Here is an 18,644-nt window from a genome sequence, read left to right as displayed (position 1 = left end):
ATGGATTCATTATAAACATATATCATAACTACAGTATTGACAAAATTAGTAACAAAGTCCCCAATAGTAAGTTCAGTACATTCCTACTTAGCCTTGTATTTGCTCATTCCTAAATATCTCAAGAATTAGATGTAAAATTAAAATTAACTGAATTGACCCTCATAAAAGGGTACACCTAAGCACTTAAACAGGTCATCCAGACTATAGAAAAATACTTTGGTTGTTTTCTTACGAGTTTTTCACTAATAATATTTCTGAATTTTTTCACATTACTAAAGAAAAAATTGATATACCATGTAATACTTTTATATTAGCAATGCTGTATACAGTACAGTACTGTACTTCATATGTGCATTCCATCTTTAACCACACAAAACTTTACCCTACATCTGCCTAACAAAAACTAGCCAATACTAACACTAACCAGTTATTAATTCAAGTGACAGTACTACTTTTCTTCACTCAGTTCTCATGAAGATCATTTTATTCTCTTGTATTTATTTCCTGATTTCTTGTTTTCACTGGACTATTTTTTTTACCTGTTGGAACCCCTTGGGCTTATAGCATCCTGCTTTTCCAACTGGGGTTGTAGCTTAGCTATTAATAATAATAATAATAATAATAATAATAATAATAATAATAATAACAACAACAATAATAATAATATATTCCAGATCAAAGAAACTCTCATTTCTTAAAATATGAAATGTTCTAAGGGCTTTCATAAGATTTATAAATTTGACATTATAGTGCTTGGCCTAGGAAGACTATTACTTGGACTCTCCTCCCTTTTTTTTCGATTTGTTCCATTCATTTTACCATGAAACAATCCACCACCAGTTAAGACTTCACACAAAAAAAAAAAAAGAGAGGAAGCTCTGCATTACTTATAACAACGGCTGCAAACAACTTTATGACGAGCTCTGGAGGTATGCAACTCGAGGACCCGATGTCAAACACCCTCGTGAAGTACTCTGCGCAAGTGAGGCAAATAATCGCCAGAGAGGAAGGTTTGAGGAGCAAAATGGAAACCCAGGAGAACAGGAAGGCTGGAATGGGGGCCCACCAGGTCTTCCTTTTCGTGCCGGGTGCAAAGCCCTCGAGAAAATAAGCGTACTCTCCACCGGAGGCATTAACGAGAGTTCCTAATTCCACATAGGCCATTGCTCCTGTTGTGTGGTGAATTTAAGGGGAAGTTCAAGACAAATTAATAAGCAAGACAAAACAGGATTTTAAGTAAAATGGCACAAACAAAATCATGCAGTGTTTACAATCGAGCATGAAATCTCATTAGCATGCAGGTATGGAAATAGGGTGGTAAGGCTACCTTTGCTAAAATAATGTATAACAAAAGGAAAAATAGGTTAAATAGCAATATGTTAAACATTGTAAAATTTCTGAAACAAAAAAAGAAAATTCAGCCATATTAAAGAAATATAGCTGGGAATACTATCAACACACTGAACAAATATGAAAATATAAATCTACCACTGCAACTTAAAACATACACAAAAATAAAGAAATAAAAAATAAATTGTTACAAGCAACAAGCTTCTGAAAAAAGAAACATTAAAAAAAAATACTTAAGCATACCTTTTAAAATCAATGGTAATAGAAAAACACATCTACAAGGGAAAGGTTTGATTATTTCAACTTTTATAAATAATGCACAATTATAGAATCCCTTTACTGTGATTTAAAACTTTATACAGAAGAATATAATCAAAGTGGAAAGTAGTTTCCAGAATGAAAATAAATAAAAGAAAAACAAGTAAAAACTAGTACAGTTTTGTGAACTAAGTACAAAACAGTATTAATTTTATATGATTACAAATAATTGCATATTTGTGCATTATTTTGGTATATAAAACTTGCTGTGCAGTACATATGATGAGGTTTGGATGAATATTCTAAAACACTAAAAATAAACATATTAACTATATAAAAAAAACTGATTAACTGTTAAAATACATTCCATGAAATACAAGCATATAAAATCAAACTAAGCAAAATATTAAAATACAAACACATCCATAAGAGGAACTGGGAATACAATATCTACAATGAAATAAATACGTCGAACAATATAAACTGAAAAAAATCAAACAGATTTTGTTTTCAAAATGTGATAGAAATAAGATAGTCTCGCTAAAAGAAAATACATGGGCCTCTATGAAAAGCCTTGCTACAGATTCCACAATAAACAGTGAGATTGTAACCCTTTATTAGTAATCCTGTGATACCTCTACAGATATGATTCTCGGGTATATCACTCGCAGGAAATATCCCAAGTAGAAAGCTGCCTAGAGGAACTTCCATCAGGACAACATGGCTATCTCACAAAAAAATAGATCTTTCTGATGTCAAAATCCCCTTTAGTTTCCCAGCAACATATATTAAACAAAAGCTTCACAAACATAAGTGAAACAAAAAGTTAACTTTTTTAATTTGTTGTGATGGCCAATTCTTTGGTGGGTATTACATTATCTTTTCATTTTTTACTTTACGTTCGTCTGCTGATTTTTCTCATTATTCCTGTTATATTTTCAGTTACAACAAATGTCTAAATTAAATTAATCATTATTAAATTTAAGTAATTTGAAAGGTTTTCTTTTTTTCTTTTGTCTTCAAAGTTAACTCAATATCTTATTCATTATTTCTGCCTTTACATGTAACCTTAAAATCACAATCCTTTGCCTTTTTGTTATATGCTAATTATATTTTTCTCCCGTGTGTTTGAAAGTACTTGAAATTCCTGAGGTTGAATCCTCTTGAGACTTAGGATAAAATCACTCGATTCATATTGATAACTAAAGAATATCCAGGTTTAAGGAGCTTTCCAGCCAACATGGAAACTGGAAATATACATGTTATAGATGCAATTAAGCTCATTCTCATTTTAGTTGGCAATCTAAAGTTCTATTTATTACAGGTACTAAATCATGGCCTACATTGCCTGTTACAAAAAAAAAAAATTAATTCTTAAAAAAGCAAAACATACATGCTCAATCCAAATTTAACTGTACAAAAAGTATTTAAAATCACACCAGAACTCAAGAGAAAAAGATGTAAGCAATGGATATGCCCCTTTCCTTACTGTTGGGATTTACCAGCACTTATAACCTTATTCAGTATGTATATCCTTAATGGAATTCCAGATGACTTTTCAAATTCCTGTCTATTTCCTGCTGATATCTGTCAGCTTTTGAGGCTGATAGAACTACCAAAAGTCCTGAAACACCAGAGGTCTATTTGGGTCAAACCCCACCTTGTCTCCTTTCTGTAAGTAGTAGGTTGGCCAGGGCACCAGCTGACCGTTGGGATACTACCACTCAAAAGTTATTGGGTCCTTTGACTGGCCAGACAATATTACATTGGATCCTTCTCTCTAGTTACGGTTCACTTTAACTTGCCTACACATACACAGAATAATCGGGACTATTCTTTACAGATTCTCCTCTGTCCTCACACACCTGACAACACTGAGATTACCAAACAATTCTTCTTTGCCAAAGGGGATAACTATTGCACTGTAATTGTTGTGGCCACTTTCCTCTTGGTAAGGGTAGAAGCGACTCTTTAGCTATGATAAGCAGCTCTTCTAGGAGAAGGACACTCCAAAATCAAACCATTGTTCTCTAGTCTTGGGTAGTGCCATAGCCTCTGTACCATGGTCTTCCAAAGTCTTGGGTTAGAGTTCTCTTGCTTGAGGGTACACTCGAGCACACTATTCTATCTAATTTCGCTTCCTCTTGCTTTTTTAAAGTTTTTATTGTTTATAAAGGAAATATTTATTTTAATGTTGTTACTGTCCTTACAATATTTTATTTTTCTTTGTTTCCTTTCCTCACTGGGCTATTTTCCCTGTTGGGGCCCCTGTGGTTTTAGAATCCTGCTTTTCCAACCACGGTTGTAGCTTAGCAAGTAATAATAATAATAATAATAATAATAATAATAATAATAATAATAATAATAATAATAATGTCTGGTGTGGGCGATAGCAATTACATTCATCATATAATTGCCCTCTTACTCCCCCACATGATTGCTTATGGGCCAAATTGCAGCTCACTACCACATATGCTGCACTGCTTAGATCTGCAGTAAGTTCATGCCATGATGGGTGTTTTTAATAGGCAGGTAGATCTGTATATTAAATCCTACCCTTTTATCCAGGCTTAGACCACATAAGATTTTCATTGCTTTATTGAATTTAGATCATTTGGCCAAATACTGAGCTGGCTGGGAAGGTCAATCTGTGTTGAGATGCAACTGTGTGTAAAAGAAAAAAAAAATGTTTGGACAGCGAGGTGAAAATAAAGTTTGCGGAATCAACTGTAACGTAAACGACTGGAAAATGGAGCCAAAGGGACACTGCAAAGATACGAGCGAGGGGAGGCCCCGTATGGGATACCTACCGCTTACAGTATACCATGAGTAATATAATACTGCAGGATCTCATCTACTTCATTTTAGTATCTTCTTAGTAAACTGTCCAACTTCTTGAATGTTAATTTAGATTTTACTAAGAGAAAACATGGGAGAGCATAGCTTACATACTTAGTTTAAAATAAACCAACCGTGGAACCAAAAATGCCACCTACAAATCACTCTCTTGACACTTTACACGCCAGTAATGCCTTTTTTGGCATGACTAATTGTCACATTTTGATATGTAGTTCGCTTGGACCATTGCCTTTACTGCACATCACCACGTCTGTCACTTCATGCATGCACTTTGCCGTGATGTGATCCTTGAGGACAGAACACTAGAGGCGATTGCCAAAAGTGTGACTGCCAAAACAATCAGTTTATAAGAGAGAGAGAGAGAGAGAGAGAGAGAGAGAGAGAGAGAGAGAGAGAGAGAGAGAGAGAGAGAGAGAGAGAGAATGTGTAAGCATTCACTCAAGGATAGGGTGACTGGACTTGATAGTGAATGTAATTCACTTCTATTTTCTGATATTTCTTTGATAGATGGATTCAAATAAAAGATTTTCTAAAGACAATGTGATGGAAGTTTCATTAGGTATACCGTACTTGTCTTTTTATAAATACATGACTCAATTCTGATGCCATTATGAAGATATATATATATATATATATATATATATATATATATATATATATATATATATATATATATATATATATATAAAAGGCTTCCACATATGCAAACAATTTGGTCTTTCTGATAAGAACAAAAAACTTGCTGCATTGCTAGAAAATCAACTGTAGTTTTTACCTCATAGACTGTACTATGTAATGACTTAGAATTTCACAAGGACTATAACTACTTTTTATATCTTTTACCCAAAATTATTGAACCCCAGATATACATCATAAACTGCAACTAAACTACAAAATTCTATCCTCATAAAATACCTATCAACAAATTCCCTTCAAACCCAGACTTTTCTAGACCAGAAACACTTAATAATTCTTTCTTCTGCATTTACTCCCCATTGCATACTTTCCAATCCTCATAATCTATATTATCACATATGAATTTTTAATCCCCCAAACCCGTTTTATGCATTCCTATCTCGCTTATTTCCAACAACTTTATTCATTCCTCATTTTATACCCCAATTTCCTATTCACATGCTACGGCACACTAAGAGGACCCAGTGCACCACCTCTCACCAATTGTCAGGCCTCCCAGCAACTGGATGGCCAACCTCGGGGGCTCGCAATCCGTGGAGAACGCTTCCACCAGGTACTTGGAGAACGACAAGCAGATGATGGCCAGCATGGCAGGCTTCAGGATGATGATGGAAACCCAGGCGAAGAGAAAGGCTGGCAAGTGCCCAAAGGCTACCAGGAAGTACGTGTGCTCCGCTCCTGACGTCGGTATCATGCAGCCTAGCTCCACATAGCACAGGGCTCCTGGTTTATTTTTCACAGTAGATATACAGTAAAGTATACCATCATCAGCGATGTATTGTGGGTCATCCGAAATGTTTGTTACAGCAAGGATGTGATGTTGACATCATTTTTTTACATACGTTATACGTCATAACAGTTATCAATGAAAATTGATAAAGATTTTTTTCCCCCCAATCCATTGGGAGTTAAAACCCACCGTCAGAGAACGACAATTTTTGTTTGGGTATAATTTTCAATATCCAAATAATTAAAGTATTTCCATAGTAATAGAATTTTTCATAAGTGTCATCCCACAATCCATCAGAATTTCCAAATAAATCAATTGCAAATCATTGTTCGTTAATTTAGGGGATAAATGAATTTTGCTTGTTATGATTGAGTTTAGATTGGATTATTCGAGTTTTTCAATTTGAAGTTAACAATTAAATTTATTTTTTTTCCAAAAAGTAATGATATTTTTTACAAAGTAATCATGTAATTAAGGTAAAACTTGATTTACATCACATTGAAAAATTTATTTTAATAATTGATGGCAAAAAATGTCAATTCGATTTTCGAAGTTTGGAAATTCATTAGATTTTATTTTTATTTTCAAAACAATAAAAAGATCACATAAACACAAGAAGAAACATTACAAAAGTGACCAAAACAGATTTCAAAATAAGTCACCAGTTGATTAATTTCCAGAATAATTTCACATTTTTCACATGAGTAAATATACAATTTCACATTTCGAGAATAATTTTCCACATAAACAATCCCATGGCAGCAAAGGAGAGAAAAGAAAAGAAAAGACAGACAATTAGATGGAATGTATGGAATTCTCAAAAAGCCTTAAATGCTAAATTCAAAATAGCTGGATCCTTCTCGCGTACAGTTCAATAGTTTCCTAAAAGAGAAGTTAAATATTAACAAAAAAAATGTCATAGAAGCTTCAGAAATAATCCGTAGATGTACGTATGTAAACTAGTTAAGGAGTATTTTTTGTGTGACATTTTTCATTTAAAGTAAAAATCAGGATTGTGTTTTATAATGTTTCTCATTTAAAGTTGAAATCAGGATTGTGTTTTTTTATAATGCTTCTCAGTAAAAGTTGAAATCATGACTTTTTTATAATGTTTCTCATTTAAAGTTGAAATCAGGATTGTTTTTTTATGATGTTTCTCATGTAAAGTTAAACTTAGGATTGTATTTTCTGGTGATGTTTCTTAATTAGTCAAAATCAGGAATGTATTTCTTGGTGATGTCTCATTTAAAGTCAAAATCATGATTGTATTTTCTAGTGATGTTTCTCATTTACAGTTAAATCAGGAATGTGTTTTTGTGATGTTTCTCATTTTAAGTCAAAATCAGGATTGTATTTTCTAGTGATGTTTTTTTCACTTACAGTTGAAATCAGGAATTTGTTTTTGCGATGTTTCTCATATAAAGTTGAAACCAGGGTTGTGTGTTTGGTGATGTTTCTCTTAAAGTAGAAATCAGGGTTGTGTTTTTATGATTTTTCTTATCCAAAGTCGAAAAGATTGTGTCTTTGTGATGTTTTTCATTTAAAGTAAAAAACTATTGTATCTGTAATGATTCTCATTTCATGTGGAAATAAGGATTGTACTTTTATAATGTTTCTCATTAAGAAGTTGACATCAGGACTACATCTTTTGTGATGATTCTTATGTAACAATGAATTTAGGACTTGATTTTATATATATATATATATATATATATATATATATATATATATATATATATATATATATATTTAATTGGAAAATAGGGATTATAATTTTCAGTGTTTACCAGTTGACACGCGAGTTCAAAACTGCTTTTTTTGTAATGTCTCTCAAAAAATGTAGAGTATATAGTTTTATTCTTTTTTTATTTTAATGAAGAAAAAACTTTATCATAAGAGTAGCCTTAAGTGAAAAAACCCAGTTACTGAAATAAAAAAAGGCTGGTTAAGGGTTAATCAATTAAAGAACATAAGTCCACTATAATTACTAAAGCAGTATTTGAAACATAATAATAATAATAATAATAATAATAATAATAATCTGAAAAAGATAACATGATAATTATAATTCCACACATCAATAATAATAATAATAATAATAATCTACGGGAAAATAACATAACATTCCACACAAGTGTGATGTTATAATCATAACAACACTTGATGTTATAGCAAAATCACCATCGCTCGTTACAACCGTGATAATAATCACAACAACAAATATAACAAATAATGTTAATAAACTAACTCAATACCATTGTCAAGAACTGATCTTAAAATTAAATGCTTTAGAAATAATAACAATATTAGATACTATACATATGATGATAAAAATACTGTTAAATCATATTTTAGTCTGCATATCATAAAAAAATTATTCAACTAACAAATGCATAAAATGAGGAATTAAAGACGGAAAATCTAACCTAATAAATTTAGGTCCGCATAGGTTTTGATAGATTGAAAATGCAATATTTAAAATAAATAAGATATAGAAATATAACACGATATCATATTTAAAATTAAGGCATGATCCTAAACCAGTATTTTGGAATGTAAAATACCTAAAAATACAGAAATAAAACAAATTAATATAAAATATTGGTTAATTAAATAGACAATAGTGTAACACGACATGGAGAGAGAGAGAGAGAGAGAGAGAGAGAGAGAGAGAGAGAGAGAGAGAGAGAGAGAGAGAGATGATTAATAAAGAAAAATAATGGGGTAACAATATCTAGAGAAATGATAGGAACATAAGGAACTCGAAATAATATAAAATACAGGTAAAATTATGATTCAAGTCAGTAGAGAGAGAGAGAGAGAGAGAGAGAGAGAGAGAGAGAGAGAGAGAGAGAGAGAGAGAGAGAGAGAGATAAAAAGTCTGATCTTTTACTGACCGAGGAGGGAAAGTCCACCGCACAGCGCCCATATGATCAGGCTTAGACCAACACTTCCAGTTCGCTCAAGCAAACCTTTCGGGCTGACGAAAATTCCTGAACCTGTAATAAAAAAAACAAATGTTTTTGTTAAAGGTTTGAACGTGGCAGTGACTGGATTTCGTGGGACCATCCCTAAGGCTAGAACCAGTGTTGGAGGAAATGATTAGGCCTTAGGCCTACCTGCGTCTAGACTTACATAATTCACTAGTTTAGCTTACTGAAATGCATATTTCTAAATGACAACATATTCTTAAAATGCAGTGAAAAAATTCTCTCTCTCTCTCTCTCTCTCTCTCTCTCTCTCTCTCTCTCTCTCTCTCTCTCTCTCTCTCTCTCTCCAGCGTCTCTAGGTACGATTTATGTACTTGTTTGTGTTCCGTATTTCCTTTAGAGACGTCCAAGGAAATAAGGACTCCAGAGGACCAGTTCTACTGGTGGTGGATATGGTACGCTCTTTTTATCTCACCGAACCACTCTCTTCTTGAGAGAGAGAGAGAGAGAGAGAGAGAGAGAGAGAGAGAGAGAGAGAGAGAGAGAAAATCGAGCTTTAAAATGCTACTTTCGTGACAAACCTCTACAGTGGCCATTACGAATTCAGGAAACCGTTAAAATAACCAAATCATATCTAAGACCCAAGTCAAAAAGCTCACGGGCTAAACCCAATGTAATTTTCGGTTCAAATTGCAGACGTCAGCAATGACGTCATAAAAGTGTGGGATGGGTGGAAATGTTGCCACTATTGGGTTCCTTCTTTAGAGATGGGGAAGGGAAGGGGGAGAAGTGTTTATTATCAACTAGTCAAATGAAAAATCCTTTGAGCGCCTCTCTCTCTCTCTCTCTCTCTCTCTCTCTCTCTCTCTCTCTCTCTCTCTCTCTCTCTCTCTCTCTCTTACAGAAGCATAAACTAATAAGTTCCCCAAGGCTGTGTTGCCATATAAAAGTCTGAATCTCCCATACCGGATTTGACTGGTTCAGATTATTGCTCACCGTTATATCAAATATCAATTGCTTTCCGTTATATCAAATATCAATTGCTTTCCGTTATATCAAATATCAAACAGAATTCCCGGAGTTTACATTACTTCCTTATTGGTCTTAATAATTATTATTTCTCTTCATTAATTTTATACTATTCTCATTTTCTTCTTCCTTGTAAGGCTGATTCCCTATTGCATGCTATACACAACGGCAAAGATTTACCAAGATTTGCCTTAATAAATGTCAATCATTGCCACAAACACAGTAAGATAGTCCTATTTACCAGTCACAGTTCCAAAAGTGAGACACAATTGGTTCTACTTACCAATCAAAGTCCCAAAGGAAGACACACCTAGTCCTACATACCAACCAATGTCTATAAAGTCACACTCAGTTAGTTGGTCCTACTTCCCAAAAAGTAAGACAATTAATTAGTCCTATTACCAACCAAAGTCCCAAAAGTGAGAAAGTTAGTCCTTCTAACCAATCAATGTCCCTAATATGAGAGTTAGTTTGTCCTGCTGGCTAATAAATGTCCCAATTCTGTGACAGAGTTGGTCCTACTTACCAACGAAAAACTTCCCTAAGTTAATCCTACTTGCCAACCAAGGCCCCAAAAGTGAGACACCGTTAGTTAGTCCTACTTACCAACCAAGGTCCCAAAAGTGAGACTTAGTCCTACTTATCAACCAAATTTCCATAAATAAGAGTTAGTTTGTCCTACTTACCAACCAAATTCCCAAAAAGTAAGACAGTTAGTTAGTCCTACTTATAAATCAATTTCCCAAAAGTGAGGGAGTTAGTTATTCATACTTACCAACCAAAGTCCCAAAAATGAGACTCAGTTAGTCCTACTTACCAACCAAAGTTCCATAAATGAAGCAATTAGTTGGTCCTTCTTACCAATCAATGCCCCAAAGGTGAGAGTTAGTTAGCCCTTCTTACCAACCAAGGTCCCAAAAGTGAGACACAATTAGTTAGTCCTACTAGCTAATAAATGTCCCAAATCTGAAACAGAGTTAGTTAGTCCTTCATACCAAACTAAGTCCCAAACCTGAGACATACCAAGCATAGTCCTACTCACCGATCATAGTCCCAACGATCAGAGCAACCCCACTGAGGAGTCCCACCCTCCTCTCGAGGTTAACAGGGTCATTCGGAGCTGGTCTGCTCCCCTCCACACCTGTATGTTTGCCTTCAGTTTGGATCTCTGCCCCCGGGACGCTCTGCCCTCGGCCCCGCAAGCTCTCACCCATCCGGACGCCATCATGTCCTGCGGAGGAGACAAGAAGAGGAGACGGTTAGTTATGTTGTTCGGTGATAATGGTTAAGGGGGGAGATTGGTGGTGAATATATTGTGAATGGTTCGTTAGCATATGCTGAAAAGGGGTTGAAATAGGTTATTACATATTGCATAAACATATATTGACGTGCGTGCACAAGAAGTCAATATAAACACATACAGGCTACTGAGAGAGAGAGAGAGAGAGAGAGAGAGAGAGAGAGAGAGAGAGAGAGAGAGAATATACCTAATAATAATCTCAAAGAAAGTAGAACGTAAAAGAAAAATAAAAAGAAAGAAAGTGCTTGAAGAGAAAAATTACGATGGATGGTGCAACTCTAAGACATTGCGGTGTTGACTCAAGAATCGTTATGTCTCCCACTAGGTCCGAAGGTGGCAGTTAAAAGAGACGTTGAGGAGCTATATGTCGACGCTATAAAGTAGCGTTATTTCCTCTTGCTTGCGTCAAGGCAGACGGCGGCCATCTTGGCTTGACATATCAGGAAGATGGGGGATTTCAAAATGGCCGTATTGTTAAATTGGGGAAAATTGAATTCTCAAGTTATGAGAATTAAAATAACCATTTTTTTTAAGTTATGAGAATTAAAATGACAGTTTTTTTCAAGTTATGAGAATTAAAATGACCTCTTTTTTCAAGTTATGAGAATTAAAATGACCTCTTTTTTTCAAGTTATGAGAATTAAAATGACCGTTTTTTTCAAGTTATGAGAATTAAAATGACCTCATTTTTTTCAAGTTATGAGAATTAAAATGACCGTTATTTTCAAGTTATGAGAATTAAAATGACCAAATTTTTCAAGTTGTGAGAATTAAAATGACCTCTTTTTTTTCAAGTTATGAGAATTAAAAGGACCACTTTTTTAAGTTATGAGAATTAAAATGACCGTTTTTTTTTTTTCCAAGTCACCGCTTTTTTTGGTTACGAGAATTAAAATGACCACTTTTTTCAGGTTATGAGAATTAAAATGGCCGCTTTTTCAAGATATGAGAATTAAAATTACCGCTTTTATCAAGTAATGAGAATTAAAATTACCTCATTTTTCAAGTTGTGAGAATTAAAATGACCTCATTTGTCAAGTTGTGAGAATTAAAATGACCTCATTTTTCAAGTTGTGAGAATTAAAATGACCTCATTTTTCAAGTTATGAGAATTAAAATGGCCTCATTTTTCAAGTTATGAGAACTAAAAATGACCACTTTTTTCAGGTCATGAGAATTAAAATTACCTTTTTTCAAGTCATGAGACTTAAAATGACATTTTTTTTTTCAAGTTATGAGAAATAAAATGACCTTTTTTTCAAGTTATGAGAATTAAAATTACCACTTTTTTAAATTACAGAAATGAAATCATTGTTTTTAATCGAGTTTAGGATTTTAAAAGGCGAGTTTAGTCAATTTGGGGAAAATAAGGATCTTTTAATAGAAAATAAGGATCTTTTAATAGAAAATAAGGATCTTTTATAGAAAATAAGGATCTTTTAATAGAAAATAAGGATCCTTTAATAGAAAATAAGGATCTTTTAATAGAAAATGAGGATCCTTTAATAGAAATAAGGATCTTCTAATAGTTCTGCTAGATTGTCCTACAAAACTTGAACATACAAAGTCATGACAGTTTTGAAAAACGGAAAAAAAAAAAAAATGGCGGACATGCAAAAATAACAGTAATAAAAATGACAGCCTTGCAAGATGGTAACACTGGGAAAATTAGATGATAAATGAAGATAATTCAAGGTAAATAAAACAAAGATTCGACAGGAAAATAAAAAAAATAAAAATAAATTGAAGCAACTTGTAAAAAATTATTGGGGCACTCAATAGAACGCAGACCTCCGCCGCGGCAGCTTATTTCTCGACCTTTTAATGTACTCATTGGCGTGGATTTTCATACACTCAAATATGAACCAAGTTGCAAGTTTCTGTGATAACAATGTCCAAACGTGTGGCTGATGACGTGAATTAGACATTTTGCTTGACCGTGACCTTGACCTTAGAGCTTGACCTTCCAAAATTTAACCATTTCCAACTTTTTACATAACAGCTAATCCTGCAATTTTCATTACACTAGTTATAATTGTGGCCAGGAAGCGAAAACCTAAGTCCCTTCCATCTTCGTTGGCGAAGGTAATAAATAACATCAAATGGCGGACTACATTGTAAACTGGACAAGGATTTAAATGAGGGAAATAAGGATAAATAAAACAATTAAGAAGTACAATAAACACAAAATGGCAGCGTCATTTCCTCTGATATCGAACAAAGATACGAACTAAGAGAACTAAGATCTTGAGATGTGGACACAGCCAAGAATTTAAATGGGAAAAATGATTGCGCCTTCGGCCAGAGGTTTAATATCAGAGTCCTTCTCCACGTAACTTCAAATAGTAATATCGTATAAAAGGATGTGAACTCGTTAGGAGAGAGAGAGAGAGAGAGAGAGAGAGAGAGAGAGAGAGAGAGAGTTAATTGTGTAGGCAATGGAGACATTGTAAAAAAAAGACGTCTGAGAACTCTTTGAAGTCGCCAGAGAGAGAGAGAGAGAGAGAGAGAGAGAGAGAGAGGAGAGAGAGAGAGAGAGAGAGAGTTGGTAAAGCATACGATACTGATATTCAGGAAACATTTATATACTGTACATATTAATCTAATTCAAATGAAGCTATACAGAGAGAGAGAGAGAGAGAGAGGAGAGAGAGAGAGAGAGAGAGAGAGGAGAGAGAGAGAGTACAGTAAACGATATCCATATGCAGAGTTCTCTTTGCTTGAGGGTACACTCGGGCACACTTTCTATCTAATTTCTCTTCCTCTTGTTTTGTTAAATTTTTATAGTTATATAAGAGATATTTATTTTAATATTATTCTTAAAATAACTATTTTTTCCTTGTTTCCTTTCCTCACTGGAATATTTTCCTATTGGAGCCCCTGGGCTTATAGCATTCTGCTTTTCCACCAGGGTTGTAGCTATAGCAATTAACAACAATAATAATAATAATAATAATAATAATAATAATAATAATGCAGGAAAATTTATACACTGTACATATTAAATCTAATTTAAATGAAGCTATATATATATATATATATATATATATATATATATATATATATTATATATATATATATAGAGAGAGAGAGAGAGAGAGAGAGAGAGAGAGAGAGAGAGAGAGAGAGAGAGAGAGAGAGAGAGAGAGAGAGAGAGTCGTATTCTGAGCTCACTGTAGACGAAGTATTACTGTGATCATTGTTTAATGCTAACCTCTCAGACGCATTACCAAAACAGCTAAATTTATCTCTCTGTAATACTTGGTCTGCTGGCGAGCGTAGAATACGACTCTCTCTCTCTCTCTCTCTCTCTCTCTCTCTCTCTCTCTCTCCTCTCTCTCTGGAATGACCTAAGTGTACATGATGAAGGTCAGAGTTTATATGACAAATTAATTCAATAATACGATGCTGTCATCACTAATTGTAAAAAAACCATGTTTTATACAATATCTTTTAAAACCGTGACTATGTAAACATCCACTTTCACAAACAACAACAACAACAACTTCACGAGTCATACAAAGCAGACTCACCACAAGAGAACAGCACCAGAAATTCCCTAGGGTCAAGTCTCTTCCCTAAATCTAGGGATTGCTACATACTTTCATTACACAACTGGCGCGCATGCACGTGCAGAACCAGCACATTGGGAGCCGGGCCAAGAGAGGGCCAATTTTCGGGTGGACTTCACTTGGCCCTTGGGTAAGTGGCTTAAGTGGTTAGTGAAGTTATGGGTTTTACGATTAGATAATGATGTTATTCAATATATTATTCAATGATTTGTATTTATTCATTATGGGACCCACACATAATGATTTGGGTAAATGAGGTTTTTTTAACAGTAAATTAATTCATTTTTGTTTAACACCGAAAGGAAAGAATGAGATAAATTGTTAATTCATACATACACACACAGATATATATATATATATATATATATATTATATATATATATATATATATATACACGCACACAACAACAACAACAGCTGTTCCTAGTCCACTGCAGGATAAAAGCCTCATCTGGGGTTTGGCCATATCCATTACCACGCTGTCTCCTGCGGATTGGTGATGGTGGGAGACTTTACTCTGATCATTCACAACAAACCAATCTAGTACGGGGGGGGGGGGGGCCTGACTAGTACAGCTTTGCTGGTCATGGCGATGATGCACAAACCTTTTTTCACCACGTTAAGGTATCCGCACTCAGAAATGGTATTATATATATATATATATATATATATATATATATATATATATATATATATATATATATATATATATATATATTCCTTTTTTCAGAAAAATCTCACGGAACCTAAAGTAAAAATAAATTTAAAATCCTTCCCTATTGTGATACGTTGTAATAGTCTTCGATATCCTTGACATTTTAACAAATACTAAATGTGGCGGGAGATTGATCAGACGATCGATCGATCTATTTATCTATCCATGAGGTATCTGGTTCGATCAGCAAGGCTCGCTCCCTAGTAACTGATTTGCGTCAGTACAATAAGAGGTGGATGATGTAGTTGATGATCACTTAACTGATGTGGGTTCAAACCATGGGTGGAATATCAGAGAGGTAATCCTTACAACTACATTCTCGTAGGTTTCTCTCATCTCTCTCTCTCTCTCGTCTCTCTCTCTCTCTCTCCTCCTCTCTCTTCTCTCTCTCTCTCTCTATATATATATATATATATATTATAATATATATATGTATATATATATATATATATATATATATATATATATAAATTTCTATCTCATACTAGAATCGAACCCTAGCCCTTCAAATGAAAGGCGCGATCTATTTGAGCACGATATTGTATTGATTTTCATTCATATATAAATATATATATATATTTATATATATATATATATATATATATACATATTTAAATAAGCCATATATTTTAATACCTTAATGTCTGGATTCTCTGATCGACCTCGGGATCAGAGTTCCAAGGCGAAACCACTCAAGACAATAGCTTTTGACCGCCGGGAATCGAATCCTAGTCTAGGAAGCTGGCGTGATAGTGACAAATACCATTTAGCCACAAAGAATGATAAAAGTCAATGACAATTCTATATATATATATATATATATATATATATATATATATATATTATATATATATATATATATATATATAAACCAACTCTTATTGCAACTACAAATTCCTATATCTAGCCACTAAACTATGATGTAGTTTCAGTAATCCTTTCAAATTCCTATCACCTTTTCTTTATTTCTCTCCCAAACTTCGGCATTAAGGTCACCTATCTCTCCTTCATTCGTTTGGGAGAATGGTTCAATTCGATCCTCCAGTTTATTTAATCAAATGGCAAAAAACTTGAACACTAATGCCACCCATCGGAGACATTTGAAAAGAAAAGTATATACACTATTCACTTGTGCATTCATGTCACCTATCTCTCTCGGTTACTGGTTAATTTCTATCCTTTAGTCTTTTATGCTTTATTATTCTTCTTGACTCAATTATCATCCTTGTGAGCTAAGGATTGGGCTTTGGGGGAGCCTATACCTGCTAAGTCATCAGCAGCCATTGCCTGGCCCTCCATGGTCCTAGGTTGGGTGGAGAGTGGGCTTGGGCATTGTCCTGCTTGCTAGGGCAACGTCACTGTCCCTTACCTCTTCCAACTCATGAGCAACCTTAAACACCTTTAAAGAATCATGTTCAGATCCAAAGACGCTCTACCAGTGAAATTACCAAACAATTCTTCTTCTCTAAAGAGGTTAACTATTGCAATGTTCAGTGGCTACTTTCCACATGGTACGGGTCGAAGACACTTAAAAAATGAAACCATTGTTCTCTAGTCTTGGGTAGCGCCATAACCTCTGCACCATGGTCTTCCACTGTTTTGGGTTAAAGGGTTCTCTTGCTTGAGGGTACACTTGGGCACACTGTTCTATCTGTTTCCCAAATCTCTTTCCTAACTGTACTATTTTTCCTGTTGGACCCTTGGGCTTTTAGCATCCTGGTTTTCCAACTAGGGCTATAGCGTACCAAGTAATAATAATAATAATGAGTCACCTTAAGATATGAAGCCATTTATATGAGCAGTCAAGAGAGTTATACAGCATATTTTCTATCACTATCGCGAGAGTATCCATTAAACATTAACTATATCTCTCTCCCATGTTGCCACTGCATATGAAAAGATAGTTATGAATATGCGCAAATAGGACACACGTGCGCACATATTGCTATTTTTGTTATTTGTTATATTCTAAACGAAACAATAAATATCATCAAAGAAGAGAAAGATAGTAAAAAAGCATATTATGTATCGTGTCTTTTTTTTTTATCTTTCTATTTATATATCCTGTCAGCATGACGCAATTCCTCCAAGTCTGTAATCATTACTGATTCTGACAGGGCCGTTCTCTCTCTCTCTCTCTCTCTCTCTCTCTCTCTCTCTCTCTCTAGCACGTCTGTGTATGAATATGCACAGAAGCACAGACTTATGTACAGCTACATACTTAGAATGTAAACAAACACGCGCAACTCTACGGGTTGTTACTGCCTATGTTCAATTAGTCACGGATTAGAGAGAGAGAGAGAGAGAGAGAGAGAGAGAGAGAGAGAGAGAGAATTACACACACACACCTTCCCATTCCCACACAAGCACAACCTCAAGAAAATAATGGACTTTCAAATACGATAAAATTGTGGCAAATTGAGATGCATGGAACACATTCTCTCCCCCTCCTCTCTCTCCTCTCTCTCTCTCTCTCTCTCTCTCTCTCTCTCTCTCTCTCTCTCTCTCTCTCTCATGTCTACGTGACCTGGAACTCGTCTCGACTCAAGGACTTGGAGTTCCAAATGACAATAAGCTCTTTTGTACGAATATATATAATGGATATATATATATATATATATATATATATATATATATATATATATACATATTGAGAATCATTGATATATTTTAGAGACATTGCAGAGAATTAAGACACTCCTCGGTAAGAGAAAAAATATTTATATATTTCAATAATTTCTTTTACCGAGAGATACACAATAGACAGATCAAACATAATGTAATAAAAGAAGAAAGATGAGTGAAGCTAAACGAAGGAAATAAATGCGTAAGCAAAAGAAAAATGAACATGTTGTCAATGTTTTCAAATATTTTATTTTAATTGTTCATTACTTCTTATATCGTTTATTTATTTCCTTGTTTCCTTTCCTCACTAGGCTATTTTTACCTGTTGGAGCCCTTAGGCTTATAGCATCTTGCTTTTCTAACTAAGATTTTAGCTTTGCTAATATATATATATATATATATATATATATATGTATATATATATACAGTATATATGTACTGTATATATATATATATATATATATATATACACTGTATATATATTACAATTGTTATGATAATGATGGTAACATAAGAGAGAGTCGAAAAGGTACGGCCTCACTCCGGGAATAAGTTATCTTTAATGAGCATAATTATAAAC

At 34.1% G+C, this 18,644-nt stretch overlaps 1 protein-coding gene across 5 annotated transcripts in view; it reads right to left on the bottom strand.

The window, feature by feature from the left end:
- sbm (sobremesa) overlaps window positions 1–18,644 on the bottom strand; it is a 102,977-nt gene that overhangs the window by 12,951 nt on the left and 71,382 nt on the right. For 2 of the 5 annotated variants that reach the window (XM_068393987.1, XM_068393988.1), the window contains exons 3-5: window positions 10,895–11,083; window positions 8,791–8,892; window positions 5,644–5,886 (exon numbers count right to left, since the gene is read on the bottom strand). In XM_068393987.1, coding sequence (XP_068250088.1) covers window positions 5,644–5,886; window positions 8,791–8,892; window positions 10,895–11,083 — 534 coding nt within the window. Of the gene's footprint in view, window positions 1–887; window positions 1,170–5,643; window positions 5,887–8,790; window positions 8,893–10,894; window positions 11,084–18,644 lie in introns of all 5 variants that reach the window. The other 3 variants (XM_068393985.1, XM_068393986.1, XM_068393989.1) reach the window with 2 other exon arrangements.

Source organism: Palaemon carinicauda, chromosome 19 (assembly GCF_036898095.1).
Source record: "Palaemon carinicauda isolate YSFRI2023 chromosome 19, ASM3689809v2, whole genome shotgun sequence".
Taxonomy (NCBI): domain Eukaryota; kingdom Metazoa; phylum Arthropoda; class Malacostraca; order Decapoda; family Palaemonidae; genus Palaemon; species Palaemon carinicauda.
The sequence above is the reverse complement of the archived record's forward strand: the minus strand, read 5'-3'. Positions and strand labels throughout refer to the sequence as shown.